At 47.9% G+C, this 25852-nt stretch overlaps 1 protein-coding gene across 1 annotated transcript in view; it reads right to left on the bottom strand.

Moving 5' to 3' along the window:
- hnrnpul2 (heterogeneous nuclear ribonucleoprotein U like 2) overlaps positions 1 to 25089 on the bottom strand; it is a 43760-nt gene extending 18671 nt beyond the window's left edge. The window contains exons 1-3 of the mRNA XM_033015168.1: positions 24262 to 25089; positions 5475 to 5637; positions 864 to 940 (exon numbers count right to left, since the gene is read on the bottom strand). Coding sequence (XP_032871059.1) covers positions 864 to 940; positions 5475 to 5637; positions 24262 to 24916 — 895 coding nt within the window. The 5' untranslated portion in view covers positions 24917 to 25089. The remainder of the gene's footprint in view (positions 1 to 863; positions 941 to 5474; positions 5638 to 24261) is intronic.
- Positions 25090 to 25852: the final 763 nt, after the last annotated feature.

The following is a 25852-nucleotide window of genomic DNA, read 5'->3' as shown; positions in this document are numbered from 1 at the left end:
ATATTCACCTCATCGGGACTTCCACGGTCGATCGGCGGGATGAGTTTGCCCAATGTGGTCTGGGCTCTGGCGCTCCGGCCCGGCAGATCCGTTCCCATAGCCAAACCCGCGGCCGATCGGCGGGTCATGCAACCAGGGTTGTGGAACCTCGGCCTGGCCCGGAGCCAACAGATCCGTCCCCGTAAGCGACTACGGCCGGCCGGTATCTGGGTACTTCGGCGGCCTGGGCGGGCCGCTCCCGTACCGTCGCGCTCCTCCCGGAGGCCATGACCTCTGTTGGTCCGGCAAAACGGATAGTCCAGAAAGGCGGACACAAAGTGCTGGAGTAACTCAGCGGGACAGGCAGCGTCTAAGGACGGAAGGAATGGATGACGTTTCGGGTCGAGACCCTTCTTCAGAAAGGCTCTGGGACCAAAGGGTGCTGGAAAATCGGCGGTGGACCTGTACCCCCCCCCCCCCCCCCCCACCTCCCTCCCTCCAGGCCCACCCCACTGCGGAACCTGTAAGGTACAAAGTCTGTTTTGCTGGCCAATGTAAACCCTACAAGTCAGGTTTAAGCTCTGACAAGAGATTAATCATCCAATTATAAGCGGCGGCAAATGGTGCATGCAATCAGCCACCTCGGGGCGAGGCGCCAATACACTGCCTCGGGCCGCCTGGCCCAACGTATCCCATGTTTTTGAGGATCTACCGGAAAAATCGTCTTCGCGTCTTCGGGTTGCCACAACGCCTGCAAACCCCGAGGCAACGCTGCAGAATCCGTTCCGCAGCCTTGACTACCGAAATTAAGAGAGCAGTTTTAAAAAAAAGAAAAATATATAGGAGTAAACGTTGACCTTTGCCTCACAGAATGTCACACTTACAGGTGTCGAGACAAACTAAACTGTCGTCAAATTCTTCTTCAGTCTCCTCATTCCCCATAGGCACCGGGGACTTGGCCCTGCAGGAATCAACAGACATAACTTAGAGAAAGGAGCAGAGATCAGGGAATGGGACAGCAACAAAGAGCAGGGGGGAGGTTCTGTGCCCCACTGAGCATCAGGCGGAGATTCATTGTTAAACAGAGGGCCATTCGAAGCTGGCCTATGGGTCAGTTTCAAATCTGGAGACGGCGGTACCAGAAAAAGGACGTTGTGTAAAAACATACAGCACAAAACTGACATCAAATCCGAGGGCCTACACAACCGCTGAATGTGCGGTCTTGCCCATTATATATTAAGTTTAGTCTAGAGGTACCACCACGCGCAAACAGGCCCGTTGGCCCACCGAGTTTGCGACACACACTCGCACTATCCTATACCCGAGGGACAATTTACAATCTTTACCGAAGCCAATTAACCCACAAACCTATATGTCTTTGGAGAGTGGGAAGATACCGGAGCACCCGGGGAAAATCCACGTGGTCACAGGGAAAACATACAAATTCCATACAGACAGCACCTACGGTCAGGTTTGAACCCAGGTCTCTGGCGATGTAAGGCAGCAAGTAAGAATTTCATTGTTCTATCTGGGACACTCTTGACTCTACCGCTGCGCCGCGCCCAAGTAAGACTTTAGGGGTATATTAGTCGACTAGTTTACTAAAGAGCCTCTAACATCTCTGTCATGGACAGGAATAGAGCAGACTGAATTTACATTAGCCATAATATTTGAAACATTGCTCTGAGATCTTGAGTTTTTAAACGTTATAATTTAATTATCTTGAACCCAGGCCAGTAACCCCCCCCCCCTCAGGTAAATGGTGGGTTTCAGCAAAACAATTACATGTTGGATAATATCATGGGCGGCACTGTGGCACAGCGGTAGAGTTCCTGCTTTTCAGCACCAAACAGCCAGGCTCGATCCCAACTACGGATGCTGTCTATACAGAGTTTGCACATTCTCCCCGTGACCACGTGGGCTTTCCCCAGGTACTCCGGTTTCCTCCCACTCCAAAAACGTACGGGTTTATTGTAAATTTTTCCGTCGCGTGTAGGATAGTGCTAGTGTACAGGGATTGCTGGTCAGCGCAGACTCTGTGGGCCGAAGGGCCTGTATCACTGAACTCTACACAGTCTGAGCCAAGCAGTAAGATAAAGGCTGATCCAATTTAGGTCGCAAGGCTACACTGCTTGATTTCCCTGGACTTCCTTGCATTTCAATATTCATTCTGGAAAAGAATTACGTTGGAAAATAATTTCTTCCTCCTCAGTCTTAAATGAGCGACCTGTGATCCCAAAGCTCCTAATATTACGTATCATCTCTCGGGGAAATATTTCAGCATCCACCCCATCATACACTCAAAAAACAAACCATCTAATTTCCAGCTCAGTCCATTCCATGAGGCATAGAATCGTAGCGTGCGCGGAGAGGCCAACTTGCCTTCACTGTACAACATGTCCCATCTACAGTGGTACCACCTCCTGCATTTGGCCCATAACCTCCTAAACCTATTCTAGCCATGTACCTGTCCAAACATTTTAATGGTATCTCCTCTGGCAGTTCGTTCCATTCTCCCACCACCCTTCGCGTAGAAGTGCAGGTTCCCTTTAATTTTTTCTCCTCTGAAAGCATCTATATCCTAATACTAATGTTCTATGTACCTACGCACTAGTCTATGTCCTCTGGTACTCGATTCCCCTACTCTGGGCAAAAGACACTGTGCACCTACCCGATCTATTCCTCTCATCATTTTGTAAGACACTATAAGATCACCCCTCATCCTCCTGTACTCCAAGTACCAGCCTGCTCAACCTCTCCCTATAACTCATACCCTCCTCGTAAATCTTTTCTGCACCCCTTTCCAGCTTGACAGCATCTTTCCTATAACATGGTGCCCAGAATTAAAGACAATACTCTAAATGCAGCCTCACCAACTGCAACACGACTTCAACTTCGATACTCAATACTCTAACTGACGACGGTCAACGTACTAAAAGCCTTCTCGACCGCCCTATCTGCCTGCGACGGCACTTTCTCGGAACTATGTACCTGCACTTCCAGATTACTCTGCTCCATAAAACTCCCCGGAGTTCTACCATTCATAGACAGACGAGATGAGATCAGTTTAACTTGGCGTCATGTTGGGCGCAAACATAGGGCCTCTTCCCATACTGTACCGTTCGTGGTTTAATGCCTACCCAGGAGGATGTGTGTTGTGGCAGCATAGCTGAACCAATATGGAGTTTAAAAAAAAATAGCAACAGCCACTAGTCAAGAAGATCAGAAGGAGAGGTTGGATTGTTTTCTGAAGAATGATGGGTGCCTTTGAATGGGAAACAGAAACATAGAAAATAGGTGCAGGAGGAGGCCATTCGGCCCTTCGAGCCAGCACCGCCATTCATTGTGACTATAGAAACATAGAAAATAGGTGCAGGAGGAGACCATTCGGCCCTTCGAGCCAGCACCGCCATTCATTGTGATCATGGCTGATCGTCCCCTATCAGTAACCCGTGTCTGCCTTCTCCCCATAACCCTTGACTCCACTAACCCCTAGAGCTCTATCTAACTCTCTCTTAAATCCATCCAGTGACTTGGCCTCCACTGCCTTCTGTGGCAGAGAAATCCACAAATTCACAACTCTCTGGGTGAAAAGGTTTTTTCTCACCTCAGTCTTAAATGACCTCCCCTTTATTCTAAGACTGTGGCCCCTCGTTCTGGACTTGCCCCACATTGGGAACAATTTTTCCTGCATCTAGCTTGTCCATGTCCGGCAGAGGATCTAACGCACTTGATCACCAAAAGGTGTTGCCCCCAGGAACTAAAGAGCATGGGGAATTTTTCATGCTGATATGTTCATACGTTCTAGAAGCAGAATTAGGCCAATTGGCCCCTCAAGTCTACTCCGCTGCTCAATAATGGATGATCTATCTCTCCCTCTCAACCCCATTCTCCTGCCTTCTCCCCATAACCCCTTGGCACCCGCACTAATCAAGAATCTGTCAATCTCCACCAAAATATCCATGGACTTGTCCTCCACAGCCGTCTGTGGCAATGTATTCCATAGATTCACCAACCTCTGACTAAAGACATTCCTCCTCATCTCCTTTCTAAAGCTACGTCCTTTTTAATCTGAGGGTTTGGCCTCTGGTCCTTGACTCTCCCACTGGTGGAAGCATCCACTCGATCCAGGCCCAAGCACCAGGGAAGCAAGTACAATTCAATCGTGGTTTTAAAACGATCATTAGTTTAACGGCACAGACATTGTGGGCCTAATGGAACAGTGTTCAGATATTTGTTTTCTGATGGCTGAGGATTCATATTTGAATATACACAGGGCAGGTTGAATTTGCAGGTTAGATTGAGCAACTTTCCCACGATGTGCTGAAAAATGACGCCAAGTTAAACTAATCTCCTCAGCCTGCATGCGACCCATATCCCTCCATATGCACTTGCCTACATAAAAGCCGTACAAACGCCACTGTCATACTTGCCTCCACCACCACCCTTGGCAGTGCATTCCAGACAACAGACAATAGGTGCTGGAGTAGGCCATTCGGCCCTTCGAGTCAGCACCACCATTCAATGTGATCATGGCTGATCATCCCCAATCGGTACCCTGTTCCTGCCTTCTCCCCATATCGTCTGATTCCGCTATCTTTAGAAACATAGAAAATAGGTGCAGGAGTAGGCCATTCGGCCCTTCGAGCTTGCACCACCATTCAATATGATCATGGCTGATCATCCAACTCAGTATCCTGTACCTGCCTTCTCTCCATATCCCCTGATCCCTTTAGCCACAAGGGCCACATCTAACTCCCTCTTAAATATAGCGAGCCCTATCTAGCTCTCTCTTGAAAGTATCCAGAAAACCGGCCTCCACCAGTGAGGCAGAGAATTCCACTGACTCACAGCTCTCTGTGAGAAAATGTGTTTCCTCATCTCCGTTCTAAATGGCTTACCCCTTATTCTTAAACCGTGGCCCCTGGTTCTGGACTCGCCCAACATCGGGAAGATGTTTCCTGCCTCTAGCATGTCCCTCAGACCCTCACTATATGCATAGAAAACTTGCCCCTCTCAACTTAAAACTAAGCCCTCGAGTCTTTGATATTTCCACCCAGGCAAAACGAGGTTCTGACTGTCTACCCTATCTATGCCATTCATAATTTTCTATACTTTAGTTTAGTTTAGAGATACAGCGCAGAAACAGGCCTTTCAGCACACTGAGTCTGCACCGACCAGTGATCCTCGCATAACACTATCCTACACTCACTAGGGACAATTTACATTTATGTCAAGCCAATCAACCGACAAACCTGTATGTCTATGGAGTGTGGGAGGAGGACATCGAAGTTCTCGGAGAAAACCCACGCGGTCATGGGGTGAACGTACAAACTCCGTACAGACAGCACCCGTGGTTGGGATCGAACCCGGGTCTCTGGCGCTGTAAGGCAGCAACTCTGTCGCTGTGCCACCGTGCCGCCCATTTCTACCAGGTCAATGGTGCGATTTAACTTGGACAACATCTTGTCAGACGGTGCTGGGTGTTCTCTCACCGGTTGTAGTTTGTCTCCTCCCTGAACTCGTAGTACACACGCCCGCGGTCTTCGTGGCGTCTCTTTTGGCCTCGCCGCTCTGTTTCGTGTGGTCGCTCATCGCTGCCCGAGGCACGCTCCTTGCTCGCGCCCTCTCCTGGCTCCTGCTCGTTGTTCAGCTTACCTGCCAGCAAGAATAACAAGGATTATAAATCATTGCTTCCCTTCCAGTGCCGCATGGCTTCCGAATCAACTTCTGCTACGGGAGAGCTGCCAAAATTACCAGGCTCCGTCCTTTCACAGATCTCCCTCGGTAGAGAGTCAGGGCGTTGCAGGCAAACAAGAGGGTCTACTTCACATACTGTTAAATCAACACATGGCACGTGCCCTACTGTATTTGGACACAGAGACACACATAGAGAGACACACACACATAGAGAGACAGAGAGAGAGAGAGAGAGACACACACACACACAGTAACTAAAAAACCACCTCAATAAATGACACATTTGAGGTAGAGGATGTGAAAGGGATGCCATTCATGTCCCCCAAGCAGTACAGCTATTTAATTTGATGACAAATTACTCCCTTGAAGTAGCCATCTACAAACGCAAAGGCTCGCCGAATTGTTTAGGAAGAAACTGCAGATGCTGGTACAAATCAAAGACAGGCACAAAAAGCTGGAGTAACACAGCGGGTCAGACAGCATTTCTGGAGAAAAGGAATAGGTGACGTTTTGGGTCGGGACCCTTCTTCAGACTTTACTACCGTCTATCTCTCTTGTTTCCCTTTCCCCTGACTCTCAGTCTGAAAGGAGGGTCGACCAGAAACGTCACCTTTTCCTTTTCTCCAGAGATGCTGCCTGACCTGCCAAGTTACTCCAGCTTTATGTGTCTATCTTTGCCGAATTGTTTATTTACGCATTGAGAATATGAGCTTGTCTAATTACCACTGAAGTTTAATTTAGGCATTCCTATTTTAGGAATACTGCGCTCTAATTTGTGCCCGGTAAACTTACACACAAGCTTTCAGTTATCTTGTATATTCAACAAAGACTGCCTGCAGCTATGAGGTTACATGTTTAAATGTATCTGCCTTTATTGGGATTGGAAGGGAAAGATTTATAATGTTGTGGGATGTGATATACCCACAATGTCCCCAATTGGCAGTGTAGTTGTGTGCAGTACCTGGCATATGTTTGATTAGTACGGGTGTCAGGGGTTTTGGGGAGAAGGCAGTAGAATGGGGTTGAGAGCGAAAGATAGATCAGCCATGATTTTGAATGGCAGAATAGACGATGGGCCGAATAGCCTAATTCTGCTTCCATTACTTATTTAGGTGCTATTTTCCAAGCCCATAAACTACAAGGTGCCTGTATTAGACCAATCTACAAAAATGCTAAAATGAGATTTATTAATGCTGACGGCAATCAGCATAAACATACATCTTAAAATGAAAAGTTTAAGAAGGGACTGCAGATGCTGGAAAATCGAAGGTAGACAAAAATGCTGGAGAAACTCAGCGGGTGAGGCAGCATCTATGGAGCGAAGGAAATAGGCAACGTTTCGGGTCAAAACCCTTCTGAAGATGCTGCCTCACCCGTTGAGTTTCTCCAGCATTTTTGTCTACTCTTAAAATGAAAAGAAAAGCTCCCAAGTTCTGAAATTAAATGAAATCATGGCTGATCCAACATCTGCACTCCAATGAACAAAACCAAGTCTCTAATTAAAATTGACACATCTTAATCAAATCATCTTCTAAATTCTGGAAATATGACCCCAGTTGTATAACCTCTCGTAACCTAACTCCGGGAGCAGCAAAGAAACATGTCTGACGTGCTCTCATTGTTGTAATGGAGGAAATTAGGTCATGTTTACACACAGGGATTCGGAAATGGTTCAGCGCTGAAGAAAGAAATGACTGCAGATATGCTGGTTAATACACAAAAGGACACAAATTGCTGGAGTAACTCAGCAGGTCAGGCAGCATCTAGAGAACATGGAAAGGTGACACGCTGTTCCAGGTGTTAACTTCTCTACATCGGCGGGACCAAGCGTAGGCTCGCCGATCGCTTCGCTGAACACCTTCGCTCAGTCCGTCTTAACCAACCTGATCGCCCGGCTGCTCAGCACTTCAACTCCCCCTCCCATTCCCAATCTGACATTTCTGTCCTGGGCCTCCTCCATTGCTAGAGTGAGGCCCAGCGCATATTTTGCTTGGGTAGTTTACACCCCAGCGGTATGAACATTGACTTCTCTAATTTTAGATAGCCCTTGCTTTCTCCCTCCTTCCCCTCCCCTTCCCAGTTCTCCCACACGTCCTACTTTCTCTGCCTACTTCCTTTCTCTTTCCCCGCCCCCCCCCCCCCCCCCCCGATATCACTCTGAAGAAAGGTCTCGACCCAAAACTTCGCCAATTCCTTCTCTCCATAGATGCTGCCTAACCCGCTGAGTTTCTCCAGCATTTTTTGTCTACCGATTTTTCCAGCATCTGCAGTTCTTTCTTAAACATGGAAAGGTGACATGTTGGGCCGAGACCCTTCTTCAGACTGACAGTAATGGAGGGGAGAAGAAAGCTGGAAAAGGGGATGGGCAGGACAAAGCATGCAGGTAGCAGGGAGGTGTTTGACAAGCAGGTGGTTGGAATAAAGGCCAAAGTTAAGAGGGACATGTTTAAAGAACTACAGATTTGAAACCAGAGGGAGGAAAGTAGGGGGTGGAGGAGGAGTAGTTGGGAGTCATTAGAGGTTATCTAAAATTGGATAATTTAATGCACATACCGTCGGGTTGTAAGCTTACAAAAGCAAACCCAAAAAGGGCCTAGGTTACATGTCCTGCACTTGCAAATATAAATGATGCACAGGCTCAAGTGCTTTCACCTATTGATGGCCCCACTTATAGAGAAAAAGCACTTTGTGTAATCTTGTTTAGTTTAGAGATACAGCATGGAAACAGGCCCTTCGGCCCAACGAGTCGGCACCGACCAGCTGCAACCTCTCCCTGCAGTGGAAACCTCTAATCCAAGCAGCATTCTGGCAGTAAACAAAATGGTGGAGTAGTAACTCAGCGGGTCAGGCAGCATTTCTGGAGAAAAGGAATAGGTGACGTTTCGGGTCGGGACCTTTCTTCAGACTGGGAGTCAGGGGAAAGGGAAACGAAAGATAGGACAAATAAATGAAAGGTTTTCAAAAAGCAACGATGATCAAGGGAAGGTGGAGCCCACAATGGTCCATTGTTAGCTGTGGGGTAGGTGATAACGAGTGATACTTCTGGTAAACCTGGTGTCCTAACCCATTTTTGTCCTTGAGACCCTGCCACATCCTTCTGGCCACACGTTTACTTAGTATCCACATCCCAAAACACTTTAAAACTGAGCGGCTTGCATGACGCAACATCAGATCCATTGTAGACTCAAAAAGGTGGAGTAACTCAGTGGGACAGGCAGCATCTCTGGAGAGAAGGAATGGGCGACGTGCCTCGAACCGAAATGGCGTCCATTCCTTCTCTCCAGAGGTGCAGCCTGTCCCGCTGAGTTACTCTAGCATTTTGTCTCTATCTACGTTGTAAACCAGCATCTGCAGTTCCCTCTTGCACATTAGATTCATTAGGAGGATTTACCCAAAAAAACACACAAAATGAACACACTCCTGAAGGAGTTGCAGCAACTAAGTACCAAAGGAAGTCTCCTAAAGTCTGCCACCATTCCATGAAATACATTAAAATGTAATTTTAGCTCCATCATTAATTTCCTCTTCCATTTTAATGAGGGCTGTGGAGGGTTTGTGCAGTAATTTAATTAGGTTTCTGATGAGATTTATAAACTACGCATGGCATGTCACCGCAATCGGTACAGTCCTGAGCCCAAATGACAATTTCCCACTGGCTCAATTGGCTCGATGATGCTTGCAGTGGGTTATAGCTGATCTTGCCAGGGGCCTTTTCAGCTATGTCGAAAGCGACCATCGATCAACTCGCGGCAATTTACAGAGGGCCAATTAACCTACAGAGCCGCTGCACGTCTTTGAAATGTGGGAGGAATCCAGAGCACCCGGAAGAAACCCACACAGTCACAGAGAGAACGTGCAAACTCCACACAGGCAACACGGTCGTGATCAAATGCTACACTTGTCGCTTTTCCAAGATCAAATAGAGGTCAGATTCAACCCAGTTTAAAGATGATGTGCTGGGCATTTTTTTTTTAATATATTTTTTTTTTTTAAACACAAACGTAGGTGGGTGCCTGGAACGCGCTACTAGGGATGGTACTGGAGGCAGATACAATAGTAACATTTAAGAGGCTTTTAAATTGGCACGTGGAGGAACGGGGAGTGGAGGGCTATGGATCATGTATAGGCAGATGAGATCATTTTATCTTGGCATTTTGGTTCTTGTGTGGTACTGTTTGATGTTCATAAGGTAAAGAAGCAGAATTAGGCCATTCGACCCATCAAGTCTACCCCGCCATTTAATCATGGCTGATGTATCTTTCTCTCTCAACCTCATTCTCCTGCCTTCTCCCCATAAACGGCAACACCCATACTTATCAAGAATCTGTCAATCTCCGCCTTAAAATATCCATTGACGGGCCTTCACAGCATTCTGTGGCAATGAATTCCACCGATTCACGACCCTCTAACTAAATAAATTCCGCCTCATCTCCTTTCTAAACATACGTCTTTTTATTCTGAGGCTGTGGCTTCTGGTCCTAGATTCTCCCACTAGTGGAAACATCCTCTCCACATTCACTATCTAGGTCATTCACTATTCGGGGAGTTCAATTAGGTCCTCCCTCATGCTTTTTCTCCTTCTTTCTTGTACGTTTCCTCCTTTCTAAATATTCTATGACATGGAAATTATTTTTTAATTCACTGTGGTCAAGGGAGAAGGAAAAAAAATGAAAAGGCGGAATATTCTTTGAATGAGAGATTGAAACGCACTGGTGTTCAGAGGAAGCTGGTTCAACACTAATTATTGGAAGTTAATAAGCAGGTTCAGTAGCTAATTAGGAAGGCTTTTATTGCGAAAGGATTTGAGTACAAGAGCAAAGAAACCTTACTCCAATGATAGAGAGTGCCGGTGAGACCACATGTGGATTATTGTGCACAAATCTGGCCTCCCTAGCAAGAGTATGCATTTGTGTTAAAGAGAGGGCAGCAGTGGTTCACCAGATTGTCAAATTGCTAGTACAAAGAGCGATTAGGCAGACTAGACTGTGTTCTCTAGAGCCCAGAAGATTAAGAGGTGATCTCATTGAAGTAGACAAAATTCTTCTGGGCTTGACAGTCCATGCAGAACGGCCCGAGTGTTGCGAATCGGAGCCGGAGTTTCAAAGTGTTTTATTAATTTAAATAAATCGAGAACGCTGGAGGCAGGAAACATGTTCCCAATGTTGGGGGAGTCCAGAACCAGGGGCCACAGTTTAAGAATAAGGGGTAAGCCATTTAGAACTGAGACAAGGAAACACTTTTTCACACAGAGAGTTGTGAGTCTGTGGAATTCTCTGCCTCAGAGGGCGATGGAGGCCGGTTCTCTGGATACTTTCAAGAGAGAGATAGATGGGGCTCTTAAAGATAGCAGAGTCAGGGGATATGGGGAGAAGGCAGGAACGGGGTACTGATTGGGGATGATCAGCCATGATCACATTGAATGGCGGTGCTGTCTCGAAGGGCCGAATGGCCTTCCCCTGCACCTATTGTCTATAATACTAAAGGGGGTGAAGTTTTGGAATTCACGGCCGAAAGAGACCAACTGAGTATATTTAAGACTGCAGGATATTAAGAAGTCTGTGGTTAGTGCAGGATAAGGGAGGCACGGTAAAAGACCAGATATGATCTTGCTCAACGGCAGGAGAAGCACGTGGCTAAACGGTCAGCTCCTGCTTCTATTAGTTAGGCTCCCCGGGGCACAGTGCCAGGGACACGGGTTCCATCCTGACCTCGGGTGCTATCTGTGTGGAGTTTGCACGCTCCCCCTGTAACTGTGTTGGGTTTCTGGGTGCTCCTGTTTCCTCCCACGTCGCAAAGACGTGCGGGTTTGCAGGATAATTGGCCGCCGTAATGTATAGGGTGAGAAGGTGGGATAACAGAACTAGTGAACGGGTGGTCAATGTTCAGCCTGTGTCCGTGTTCCACCTCGAAATGAAACGCTAATTTTTAACTCGGTAGAACTGCAGATGCTGGTTTACACCGTAGACACAAAATGCTGGAGTAACACAGCGGGGCAGTCAGCACCTCTGGAGAGAAGGAATGGGTGACGTTTCGGGTCGAGACTGACCCTTAAGAATGGTCCCAGCCGGAAACGTCACCCATACCTTCTATCCAGAGATGCTGCCTGTGTTACTCCAGCATTTTGTGACTATTTTTTAACTGTTGCACAGAAAAAGATTTTCAAGTGTTGACATTGGGAACAGTGCAGATGTTGAAAAAGAAAATTAAACTCTAGTCAGTGTTACGTTTTGAAATATGACCAAGTCATTAGATTGTTCCCGCTGATGATAACTCTACCCTTGCTTGTGTTGCGGGGCCCAACATGGTCTCTTAACATGTTGCCAGAGTCGGGAGAGATAGCTGGGCTGGAAGTCCCATTACATCATTAGGAAACCACGCCCTAACCATATTTTCCAAAAAAACAAGTTTGTCTTTTCAAGCACAGGATTGAAGGCAGTTGTGGTGCAGAGCCTCTTATTTCTCAAGGGAGCTGTGATTAACTGGGGAAACAATACTTCTGGCATGAACTCAATGAATGGGCTTAATCGGGAGTCACAAACCTTGTTAACATTGACACTGCAACTGCAGGCTAAAAATAAAAATCAGAAATCTCCTGCTCTCAGACAATTCAATATTTTTAGGATATACATGGATGTGACAGTCATTGGGGAAAGCTGGCAGTTATTTCCCCATCTCCAATGGTCATAGGGAAGAGGAAGGGGAACCGAGGTAGTCTGGTTGTTGACGTTATTCCCACAGTCTTTCACCCTTTGCAACTCAGGCGGGAGGGAAACTGATGTTGGCGTCTTCTAAGTGGCAATGGTCACAATTCTGGAGAGGTTGCCAAGAAAAGCAGGAACAAAGAACCACAGGTGCTGGTTAATACACAAAAGGACAGAAAATGCTGGAGGAACGCAGCAGGTCAGGCAGCTTCTCTGGAAAACATGGATAGATGATGTTTCGGTTGGAGACCCTTCTTCAATTTAACTTAGAGGTACAGTATGACACAGGATCTTTGGCCCACTGAGCCCAAGCCGACCATTGATCACCCATTCAAACTTGTTCTGTGTTATCCCACTTTCTCATCCACTCCCTACACACTGGGGACAATTTAGACCCCTCCTTCAGACCTTTCTTCTGAAGATCCGAAACGTCACCTGTCCATGTTTCTCTGAGTTACTCCAGTACTTTTGCATCCCTTTGTCAATAAAAAAAAGCCGTTGCAAATTGCTGCCAGGCATCTTGCAGATGGCACAGACTGCAGGCACACTGTGCCGGCACTGTGAGGAAGAAATGTTTCGGACTGGGTGCCAATCGAGGGCTGCTTTGTCCTGGATATTATTGAAGGCATTAGCAAGGAACCACAGATGCTGGTTTATACGAACGAACGACACAAAATGCTGGAATAACTCAGAGGGTCTGGCACGGTGTGCAGCTGCTGCCTTACAGCGCCAGAGCCCCAGGTTCAATCCCGACTGTGGGTTCTTCCTGTATACCATCTGTACGTTCTCTACATGACCATGCGAGGTTTCTCCGGTTTCCTCTCGCACTCCAAAGACAAACAGGTTTGTAGGTTAATTGACTTTGAGAAAAATTGTAAATTGTCCCTCGTGTGTAGGATAGTGCCAGTGTATGGGGATCACTGGTCAGCGCAAACTTGTTGGGCCTGTTTCCGCACTGCATCTTTAAACTAAACATCGCTGGAGGAATATAAATAGACGACGTTTCCAGTCGGGACCCGTCACAATTATCAAAGGCACTCACTTGCAGGATACTCAGCCTATCACCTGCATTGTAGCCACAGTATTATTTGTCAGATGGAATTTAAGTGTCTGATCAATGGCAAGGTCAGAAGGACGAGGGCCTCAATGGCATTGCCACTGAATGACAAGTGGAGCTGGAAAAACAAGTGGAGCTGGGAAACAGGAACGGGAACAGAAAATAAATGTTGCAGATCAGGCAGCAGCTGTGAGTTAATGTTGCAAAGCCAAAGACCTTTTATCAAACAAAATGTGTAGGAAGGAACTGCTGATGCTGGTTTAAACCGAAGATATACACAAAAAGCTGGAGTATCTCAGGGTGTTAGACAGCATCTCTGGAGAGAAGGAATAGGTGATGGTTCGGGATGAAAGTGTTGAGTCTCATTGTCTGTAGCCCACCTAACCCACACAGCCTGTTTGCTTTATCATCGTTACATTTTTGCATATCATTCATTCATTTGTTCTATATCTCTCTATATCACGTCTTTATCTCATTTCCCTTTCCCCTGACTCTCAGTCTGAAGAAGGGTCTCGATCCAAAACGTCACCAGTTCCTTTTCTCCTGAGATGCTGTCTGACCTGCTGAGTTACTCTAGCTTTTTGTGTCTGCCTTCGACCTTTTATGAGAAATAGGAATTCAAACTTGTTACGTTACAGAGAAGGCGAAGAGGCACAGAAAACAATAGGAAAGTTAGCGATACAATCAAGGCCAAGGGAGACAGAGTGACAAACAATGGCGGTGCCAGCTGAGAGGGGTGACAGCTTGTTAATCACAGCTGATCTGAGTGCAGGTGTACACAGAAGCCGGAGGAGACGAGGAGTAAATAAATCCTGGAACTGCAGGATGCTGAGCATTATCGCTGGAAATACTCCAAAGATGTGGAGACGAGAATGGAGGTTCACAACCCATCATTTGGAAAGGGCGATTATCTAAAATGTTTCGATGCTGGAGTGGCAGGGGCTGGAACATACAAGACAAGGCCCTGCCCTCAGCTGATCTTCAGCAATGTGAAGAACTGTGTAGATGGCCAAAGACAAAGGTGGTCAGAGTGGGTCTTTAGTTTTGGTTTCAGAGATACAACACGGAAACAGGTCCTTCGGCTCATCGAGTCTGCTTCGACCAGCGATCCCTGCACATTTACACTAGCCTACACACAACTAGGGACAATTTACAATTATACCAAGCCAATTAACCTATATGTTTTTGGAGTGTGGGAGAAAATCAGAGAAGCTCCCACGCAGCTCACAGGGAGAAAGTACAAACTCCGCACAGACAAGCACACGTAGTCAGGATCGAACCCGGGTCTCTGCTCTACCACTGAGCCACCTTGCCGCAGTAGGATGGAGAATTAAAGTGGTATGGGAGTGGGGATTCAGGCCTGTCCTTGTGGACAGAGATATTCTGCAAAGCAATCACCTTATCTCCTCCAATGTATAAACTGCTGCGTTATGAGCACCATATGTAGTGCACTAAACTGGTAGTGAGGAATGGTTGCACTCTGGGATGGCTGTGTCACAGAGCACAGAAAAAAGGCCCCTTCGGCACAACATGCCCATGCTAACCAACATGCCTCATCTACCGTTCCACTGCCCGCGTTTGGCCCACACCCCTCTAAATCTTTCCTATCCACGTATCTCTCCAAATATCTTAAATGTTGTCTGAGTACCTGCCTCAACTACCGCCTCTGGCAGCTCATTCCACGTACCCACTACCCTCCGTGTGGACAAATCTGAGAAACGTTACCCATCCTTTTTCTCCAGAGACGCTGCCTGACTCACTGAACTACTCCAGCATTTTGTGTCTGTCTTTGGAATGAACCAGCATCTACAGTTGCTTCCTACACATTCCAGCTTTGAAGTGGTTAGATGAAAAAGCACAGAATGAAGGCAAGTGCATAATGGAGCAGACAGAAGAGAGAGGTGATCAGGGTGAACAGTCCCCTCAGGGTGCTGAAGGGCAAGAGGCCATGATGTCTTTGGTGGTGGGACCAAGTTGAAGATGCCAGCAATCATTAGATGACCCGCTCGCTGAACATGGAGGATGGTGGTGCGGGAGGCAAGGACAAAGGGCAACCTATTCCTTGCTCCCGGTGGGAGAAGTGGAAGTGTGGGAAATGGGGCAGAAGCAGCTGAGAACCCTGTCAACTACAATGGTCAGGAAGGCGTAAGCATTCAGCAGCTCAGTAGGAAAGCGCTCACTTTGGTTGTCCTTGGAAACGAGGAACTGCAGATGGAGTTTTACACAAAAGGCCACAAAAAAAATGCTGGAGTCACTCAACAGGTCAGGCAGGATCTCTGGAGGAAATGGTTAGGTCAGAACCCTTCAGATAGGAGTAGCCTAAAATGCCAGGAATGCTGAAATCAGATGAGTAACACCCGCCTACGCAGGGAGGAGAAACTAAATCTAAGGGCTAACCCTTAACCTTTGCACCACTCCAAGCAGAATTTGACCACAAAGTGCTGGAGTAACTCAGCGGGTCAGGCAGCATCTCTGGAGAACATGGATTCTAACGGGACCCTTCTTCAGAATCCAAAAGGCAGCTGACCTGAAACATCGCCTGTCTATGTCCTCCAGAGATGCTGCCTGACCCGCTGAGTTACGCCAAAGACAGTTACAAAAAGCTGGAGTAACTCAGCGGGTCAGGCAGCATCTCTGGAGAAAAGGAAAAGGTGGCGTTTTGGTTCGAGCCCCTTCTCCAGTTACTCCAAGTTGCTTTGTGTTCATTCATTTTGTTTGTTCTGTGACTGAGTTAAATCAAGGAAAGTTCTGGGGTAAGCACTCCAAATCTTAAAAGACAAGATGCAATTTAGGTAAGGTGCACTTGCAGACATGGTCAGAACAGTGGGTGGCATTCGAGCAAAAGACGGTAAAGTTACAAATCGAATACATTGCCATGAATGAAGGGGAACTCCCAATTGCAGAGCCTGATTGATGTCGCAGAACCTGCAGAGCAAGACGAGGGAAGCCCAACTCTGCAGGATCCGGAAGCGGTACAGTGAAAATAGAAAGGAAATTAGCCACCCAAAGTTGATGCAACCGAAAGACTGTCAGCTACATGAGGTTAACACGGGAAAATATATATCAAAACCTCGCCTTTTACGTGGGGGTTGCATGATTGAAAAGCAGCGTGTAAATCAAACATATGAGGGGGCAATGCACGTGACTACGCTACCAGGCATAAAATTGAGTACGTTATCCCAAAAATAAGAGCATGCAAATGAAACTTTGGTAGTAATTAGATAGCCGCGTCATTCTAAAAACGTGTAACGCAAGCACGCGTAAAGGAGAGATGTATGTACACTATTAGAAACTAATAGAGTAGCGAGCGGGCAAAGGAGGAAAATACCTGAGAGTGAAAAGCCTTTGTTGTGTGCTAACCAGTCAGCGGAAATGCAATACATGATTACAATCGAGCCGTCCACAGTGTATAGATATGGTATAAGGAAATAACATTTAGTGCAGGATAAAGTCCAGTAAAGTCAGATAAATTTAATGGAGATGTTTGGGACAAGTTTTCTTTTTACACAGAGTGGTGGGGGCCTGGAACGCATTGCCGGGGGTGGTGGTGAAGGCATTTGTGTGTTTTAGATATGCACATGGAAGCTCAACAAATAGTGATCTGGATCATGTGATTAGTTCAGTTAGGCATCATGTTCAGTACAAACATTGTGGGCCAAAGGGCCTGTTCCTGTGCTGTACTGATCTGTTCTATGTAGGTTTTAGCAAGGCATTTGATTGATTTCATCTCTGACCCCTCTCACCGTGGCCACAAACTCTTTGAATCACTTCCCTCTGGAAGGCGACTCCGGACTGTCAAAGCTGCCACAGCCAGACATAAAAACTGTTTTTATCCACGAGTAGTTGCTCTACTCAACAGCCAAAAATCTGTAGCCTCCCTTTGATCTGGTATTTTGTTGGTTCACATGCTTGATCAATGGTGTTTTATCATTAATGTTTTATTATTATTATTGTTTAGTGTTTTCTGAGTCATTCGTAACTGTCACTGTATGTCATGTTGTTACTTATGGGCGGAGCACCAAGGCAAATTCCTTGTATGTGAATACTTGGCCAATAAACTTACTTACATTTAAAATTAAAGCCTACAAGATCCAAAAGAAACTGGCAAGTTGGATTAAGAGTACAATGGCACGGTGCTTGGATACATTTTTCCCCACACCTGGCAATTTATTTACTTAAAAATACTGGATCCCCCCGTTGGATTGCAACCTAGTCGTGGTAGGGGAGCTTGTGTGTCTCAGTGACCCCTAGAGCTATGCCAGCGGGAGATTCATCTCCTGTTAGGGTCTCCCATGCTGGACAGGTCGAAGGGTAGAGGCGAGACGAAGAGCAATCCACTAGGTCCTCCAGGTTGGAGGTTGAGCACAGGGCTAACAACCCTGTCTCGTAAAACAAATATGTTACGGAAATAGCAACTGAAGGAATCAACACTACTGGGCGTGATGGACTTGCAGGGCTATCGACAGATGCTACCACCTGGCGTCGAACTGTAGAGGAGGAAATGAAAGCAATGGACCTGACCTGGGGTAGTGTCCAGAAGCTAGCCCAGAACAGACAGGAGTGGAGGACCTTCGTTGCTGCCCTACATGCCAGGAGGCAGAATAGGCAGTAAGTAAATACTGGATGTCCTTTTATTCCCATTGTCCACCGCCTTGAAAATAATTCACTCCTCTGTAATACTACCAACATTACCAAATCATTCAATCATACATCAGGAAGTGAAAAATGGAACAGAAGCTATTTTTCCTACTGTGATGGACAGGAATGTAGAAGTATTCAGCAGCTCTGTGGGACAGTTTTGGTAGCTGCAGGGATAATTCATTTTTATTTAACCCCGTAATGGAACAAATGCAGGAGGGCGTGGAGGAAGAGTTCCACATTTTAACAAGCAAGAGTAACAATTTAGGAAAAATGCACTGGAAACTTTGCAGTGCCTGGGACCCAGGCTTAATCAGGAATTCCGCCCACATCCCAAAGATGTGCAGCTGGTAGTTCACTGTAAATTGCCCATTTTTTGCTCATGTTTTTGTGGTAGAATTGGGGGGGGGGGGGGGGGGGTTGATGAAAATGAGAACCAAATGGATCAATGCAGCACTGGTGTATATGGTTGGCTGATGGCATCATGGACTTGATTGACTGAAAAATGGAGCATGGAAATAGGCCCTTCGACCAACCGCGTCCACAGATAACTAGTTCTATGTTATTCTACTTTTGCATTCATTCCCGACACATTCGGGCAAATTAACCTATAAATGTGTACTGCTTTGGGATGTGGGAGGAAACTGACCCACACAGTCACAGGGAGAACATGCAAACCGCTGAGGTCAGGATCAAACCCGGTTCTGGCGCTACGAGGCAGGGGCTCCACCAGCTGCGCCACTGCGGAGCCCCTAAAGTGATGCTGTCCATGACTTGGCGGGCTGAAGGGCCCATTTTCATCCTGTTCTCAGCAATGGTAGTTTTAGTGACGGGAACGTTAAAGGGCGGAGGGTCTTTGCAGAGGCTGATAAGTTCTTGTTTTGTGTTATTGAAAGCAAAGATCTCTAGGGTACAGGAAGCCCTCAATGATCCAGTTAGGCAATCACAAAAGCAATAGCTGAAATTCTGAAAGAATTAAGTACATTTGGGAAAGAGACACAAAGAGGGGAGAGAGGGGGGGGGGGGGGAGGGAGGGGGTTTCAGCAAAGTAGTAGGAAACTGGGATTGCTCTTAAGAGCAAGGATGAATACTCAAAGGGATGAATATCCTCCTGCTGTTGGGACAAGGAATGATGGATGCTAAAAAAAAAATAGAAACATAGAAAATAGGTGCAGGAGTAGGCCATTCGGCCCTTCGATATGACATGGCTGATAACCCAACTCAGTATCCCATCCCTGCCTTCTCTCCATATCCCTTTAGCCTCAAGGGCCACATCTAACTCCCTCTTAAATATAGCCAATGAACTGGCCTCAACTACCTTATGTGGCAGAGAATTCCACAGATTCACCACTCTCTGTGTAAAAATGATTTTCTCATCTCGGTCCTAAAAGAGCAGAGGGATCTCAAGGTGTGTCTACACTGAAGAAAGCAGGACTGAAAGGCCACATGTTTAAGAGTAAATAGCAGATACTTGTTGTAACAAGGAACTGCAGGAGTGGAGGATGGGAAGTGGGACAATGGTGGTAGAGTTAATAACTACACAAACACACTTGTTCTGCCACACGACCACTGTGCACACTTTCTGGTCAACGCACAAAGGATATACCAGTGTCCACAAAACCTGGATTTACTAAGGGGGAAAAAAGACACAAAATGCTGGAGTAACTCAGTGTGTCAGCCAGCATTTGGATCGGGACCCTTCCTCAGATTTAATTCACCAGGATTGGTTCAAGTGAATCCACTCCAACATCTACAATACCTCTGGTCATCAAATACAGCAAGAATCCATGCAAAGCTCATGACATCACCCGTTATTAGTATAAACACAACTTGAACACACAGTGGAGTGCACAGTGACATGTGTAGAGTAAACAAATACTGAAACCAACAAAGACATTCATTAAGAATGTGTCCACACTTTAGCAGATTATGATACTCACTATGGCACCAGCCAGCAACTCAACTCAGAGCATTTCACTATGACAATACAATACGCTATGACAATAGTTGTATTGTAAACACACAATGAGTAAGAAAGAACTGCAGATGCTGGTTTAAATCGAAGGTGAGCACAAAATGCTGGAGTAACTCAGCAGGACTGGCAACATGTCTGGAGAAAAGGAATGGGTGACGTTTCGGGTCGAGACCCTTCTTCAGACTGATGTCAGGGGGGTGGGCGGGAAAAAGCTAGAATGTAGTCGGAGACAGTAAGACTGGTGGGAGAACTGGGACGGGGGACTTCAAATTCTTGCTTTCCCTCTCTATCCCCTCCCCCCTTCACAGTTCACCCTCCAGTCTTACTGTCTCGGACTACATTCAATCTTTGTCCCGCCCACTCCCTGGCTAAAGAAATTCCACCTTATCTCCATTCTAAATATATGCCATTTTTTTCCTGAGACTGTGCCCTCTGGTTCTGGACTCTCCCTTTACTGGGAACATCCACTCCACATCCCCTCTATTTTAGGCCTTTCGTTATCCGGTTGGATTCAATGAGATTCTCCCCCTTATCCTTCTAAACGCAACATCAAATAGCTCAGAGCTGTTACAGCAAAAATAAAATCAGGGATGGAATTCACAAGTTATAGGAGTAGAATTAGGCCATTCGGCCCATCGCATCTACTCCGCCATTCGATCATGGCTGATCTCTGCCTCCTAATTCCATTTTCCTGCCTTCTCCCCATAACCCCTGGCACACGTTCTAATCAATAATTTGTCTATTTCTGCCTTAAAAATATCCACTGGCTTGGCTTCTACCACCCTCTGTGGCAATGAGTTCCATAGATTAACAACCCTCTGACTAAAGATGTTCCTCCTCACCTTTCTAAAAGAGCGCCCATTGATTCTGATGCTATGACCTCTGGTTCTAGACTCTCCCACCAGTGGAAACATAATTTCCACGTCCACTCTATCTATGCCTTTCATTATTCTGTAAGTTTCAATGAATGAGGTCCCCCCTCATTCACCATAAAACAAAATGGAAAGTCAATGCCAAATAGTGTGACCACTAGTTACCAATGTTACGAACATCATCAGATTCAGGGAGTATTTGCCCCGTAACCAATGTTGTGAACTAGTGGAACATCAGTTACAGTGTTAACACTTCCGCAATCCAGCCCGAAATTCACAGGACACCAGTCTGGAATTCCACATTGACACCGGTTACAGTGTAAACACTACCCAGATCCAAGCTGGAACCCACATTTCATATACAATGTAAACACTACCAAATTCAGTCTGGAAGCCACATGGTCCCCAGTTACAGGGTAAACAATTGAAATCAACCCTGCAATTCACAGGGTCACAGGTTAGTGCAAACACTACTTGAATTCTGTCTGGGGTTCCCAGAGCCACCGGTTACAGCATATACATCACCCAAATCCAGTCTGGAATTCCCAGGCAGACTAATTAGTGTACATACTACCCAAATCCAGTCTGTAATCCAGAGGGACACCGGTTACAGTGTAAATACTAACCTAACCCTCTAGAATTCACAAGGGCATTGGTTACAACATACACACTAACCCAATCCAACATTGACACCAGTTAGAGTGTAAACAATTCAAATGCAGTCAAGATTTCATGGGACATCAGTTATAGTTGAAACACTACCCAAATCCAGTCTGGAAGCAACATGGACACGTTATAGTGCAAATTAATGGATATTTTTAAGGGAGAGATAGATTCTTGAATAGTACAGGTGTCAGGGGTATGGGGAGAATGGGGTTAGGAGGGAGAGATAGATCAGGCATGATTGCAGAGTAGATGACCTTATGACCTATCACTTATGACCTGAACAATTCAAATCAACCCTGCAATTCACAGGCAGAGCAATCAGTGTACACACTACCCAAATGCAGTCTGGAGTGTAAACACTAATCTAACCCAGTAGAGAATTCACCGGAGCATCGGTCACAATATACACACTGCCCCAATCCATTATTGGCACCAATTAGAGTGCACACATTACCCTAATGCACCATAAAATCCACATTGACACTAGTTACAGTGTAAACACTACCCAAATCCAGCATACAATCCACATTGTGTAAGAAGGAATTGCAGATGCTGGTTTAATCCGAAGATAGACACAAAAAGATGGAGTAACTCAGCAGGACAGGCAGCATCTCTGGAGAGAAGGAATGTGTGATGTTTCGGGTCGAGACCACATTGACACCGGTTACAGTGTAAACACTACCTGAATCCAGTCTGAATTTCACAGGGACACCAGTTAGGGTACACACCACCCTAACTAAATTTGGAATAGTAAACACCAGCCAAATCCACATTGACACTGGTTACAGCTGGGTGACAGTGTGAGGAGGATGCTATGAGGCTGCAGTATGACTTGGATGGGTTGCGTGAGCGGGCGGAAGTTAAGCAGATGCTGTGTAATGTGAATAATGTGAGGTTATCCACTTGGTGGCAAGAACAGGAAGGCAGATTATTATCTGAATGGTGTCAGATTAGGAGAAGGGGGGGTGCAACGAGACCTGGGTGTGCTTGTACATCAGTCACTGAAAGCAAGCATGCAGGTACAGCAGACAGTGAAGAAAGCCAATGGCATGTTGGCCTTCACTGCAAGAGGATTTGAGTTTAGGAGCAAGGAGGACCTACTGCAGTTGTATGCTGCAGGGCCATGGTGAGACTGCACCTGGAGTATTGTGTGCAGTTTTGGTCTCCTAATTTGAGGAAGGACATTATTGCTATTGATGGAGTGCAGCGTAGGTTCACCAGGTTAATTCCCAGGATGGCGGGACTGACATATGATGAAAGAATGGGTCGACTCGTGTTGTATTTGCTGGAATTCAGAAGGATGAGAAGGAATCTTATAGAAACATATAAAATTCTTAGAGGATTGGTCAGGCTAGATGCAGGAAAAATATTCCCGATGTTGGGGAGAGTCCAGAACCAGGGGTCACACAGTTTAAGAATAAGGGGTCGGCCATTTAGGACTGAGATGAAGAAGAACGTTTTCACCCAGAGAGTTGCGAGTCTGTGGAATTCCCTGCCACAGAAGGCAGTGGAGGCCAATTCACTGGATGTTTTCAAGAGAGTTAGATTTAGCTCTTGGGGCTAGCGGAATCGAGGGATATGGGGAGATAGAGCAGGAACGGGGTACTGATTTTGGATGGGCCATGAGCATATTGAATGGCAGTGCTGGTTCAAAGGGCCTACTCCTACACCTATTTTCTAAACACTACCCAAATCCAGCTTGGAATCCACATGGGTGGGTGTAAACACGAACCGAATCCAACAATACAATCCACATTGACACCGGTTACTGTACACGCACTGCTTAAATCCACAACTCTTACAATCACCGGTTATGATAGAAACATAGAAAATAGGTGCAGGAGTAGGCCATTCGGCCCTTCGAGCCTGCACCGCCATTCAATATGACCATGGCTGATCATCCAACTCAGTGTCCCGTACCTGCCTTCTCTCCATACCCCCTGATCCCTTTAGCCACAAGGGCCACATCTAACTCCCTTTTAAATATAGCCAATGAACTGTGGCCTCAACTACCTTCTGTGGCAGAGAATTCCACAGATTCACCACTCTGTGTGAAATTGTTTTTCTCATCTCGGTCCTTAAAGATTTTTACCCCCTCATCCTTAAACTGTGTGTGGCCTCCTTGTCCTGGACTTCCCCCAACATTGGGAACAATCTTCCTGCATCCAGCCTGTCCAACCCCTGAAGAAATACTTAAGAAAATGATTTTCTCGTCTCGGTCCTAAATGTGGCAGAGATGATGATAGTACAGCCAGAGGTGGTAGCGACACTTACAAAATTCTTAAGGGGTTGGACAGGCTAGATGCAGGAAGATTGTTCCCGATGTTGGGGAAGTCCAGGACAAGGGGTCACAGCTTAAGGATAAGGGGTAAATCCTTTAAAACCGAGATGAGAATAACTTTTTTCACACAGAGAGTGGTGAATCTCTGGAACTCCCTGCCACAGAGGGTAGTCGAGGCCAGTTCATTGGCTATATTTAAGAGGGAGTTAGATGCGGCCCTTGTGGCTAAAGGGATCAGAGGGTATGGAGAGAAGGCAGGGATGGGATACTGAGTTGGATGATCAGCCATGATCATATTGAATGGCGGTGCAGGCTCGAAGGGCCGAATGGCCTCTACTCCTGCACCTAATTTCTATGTTTCTATGTGACCCCCCCCCCCCCCCTTCTCTCACCGGCCTGGGCCGCCGCCTGCGGTTTGTCTCCGTTCTGCTGCTCGTCCTCAGGCTGTTGCTTCTGTCCGGGTTCAGCCTCCTCCTGGGCCTGGACCTGGGCCTTGGGCTTGGGTTCCTGCTCCATCCCCTCGTCTCCCTCCTCCTCCTCCTCTGCTTCGCCATCCTGCTGCTGCTGCTGCTTTTCCACCTCCTTCTTCAGCTTCACCGGCGGCTGCGGGGCCTCGACGTCGGCCTCGTGCTCCACCGGACACTGGGCCTGATCCCCGGCCTGGGGCTGTGGCTGGGCCCGAGGTGGAGCGATGGCCGCCGCCTCCGCCGCCGCCGCCGCCTCCTCCTCCTCCTCTTCTTCCTCGTCCTCGTCCTCTTCCTCCTCCTCCTCCTCGCCTCCCAGCAGCAGCTTGTCGTCGTCTCCCGCCTCCTCCTCCTCGCCGTCCGCCGCTCCCGCCCCGGCCCCGGCCCCAGGCCCCGGCCCGTAGGCCTTGCTGGCGGGCCTCGCCTCGTCTCCTCCCGCCTCGTCGTTCAGCATCTCGGCGTCCAGGGCCTCCTGCAGCCGCTGCGCCAGGTCGGCCTTCAGGCCTCGCGTCTCCAGGCCGCGCTCCTGCAGCTCCTGCCGCAGCTCAGCCACCTTCAAGCGCTTCACGTCCAGGCCGCTCATCCTCGGCCTCGAGTGCCGCCCGTCCCGGCCGCGGGGGGTAGAGGTAGAGGGAGGGGGGGAGAGAAGGGAAAAAGGGGAAAAGAAATAGATTCAAATCCCCAACCGCCGCTAACGGCCCAACTTTCAAATAAAACAAAATGGCGCCGCCGCCAGCTCCCGCTCCGCGCCCCGGACTCCGCCTTCCTCCCCTTGCTCCCGCCCCCTTCAGCTCCTATTGGCCGCCAGCCGCCGTTCCTATTGGCCGGGACGGCTGTCACTCCACAGCCCCCTACTGTGGCGTCACCCCCCCCTCCCTCCGCTCGCTCCTATTGGCCGCGACGCCGCCAGCTGCCGTTCCTATTGGCCGGGACGGCTGTCACTCCACAGCCCCCTACTGTGGCGTCACCCCCCCTCTCCCTCCGCTCGCTCCTATTGGCCGCCAGCTGCCGCTCCGACTGTCCCTCCCTCAATGATCCCGCCCCCCTCCCTCCGCTATTGGCCGCGCCGCCGCCAGATCCCGTTCCTATTGGCCGGGACGGCTGTCACTCCACAGCCCCCTACTGTGGCGTCACCCCCCCCCTCCCTCCGCTCGCTCCTATTGGCCGCGACGCCGCCAGCTGCCGCTCCGACTGGTCGCCCCGCCTGTCCCTCCGTTCAATGATCCCGCCCCCCTCCCCCTCCGCTATTGGCCGCGCCGCCGCCAGATCCAGTTCCTATTGGCCGGGACGGCTGTCACTCCACAGCCCCCTACTGTGGCGTCACCCCCCCTCCCTCCGCTCGCTCCTATTGGCCGCCAGCTGCCGCTCCCACTGGTCGCCCCGCCTGTCCCTCCGCTCAATGATCCCGCCCCCCTCCCTCCGCCATTGGCCGCGCCGCCGCCAGGTCACGTTCCTATTGGCCGCGACGGCTGTCACTCCACAGCCCCCTACTGTGGCGTCACCCCCCCCTCCCTCCGCT

The sequence above is a fragment of the Amblyraja radiata genome, chromosome 45 (genome assembly GCF_010909765.2).
Source record: "Amblyraja radiata isolate CabotCenter1 chromosome 45, sAmbRad1.1.pri, whole genome shotgun sequence".
Lineage (NCBI taxonomy): Eukaryota > Metazoa > Chordata > Chondrichthyes > Rajiformes > Rajidae > Amblyraja > Amblyraja radiata.
The sequence above is the reverse complement of the archived record's forward strand: the minus strand, read 5'-3'. Positions and strand labels throughout refer to the sequence as shown.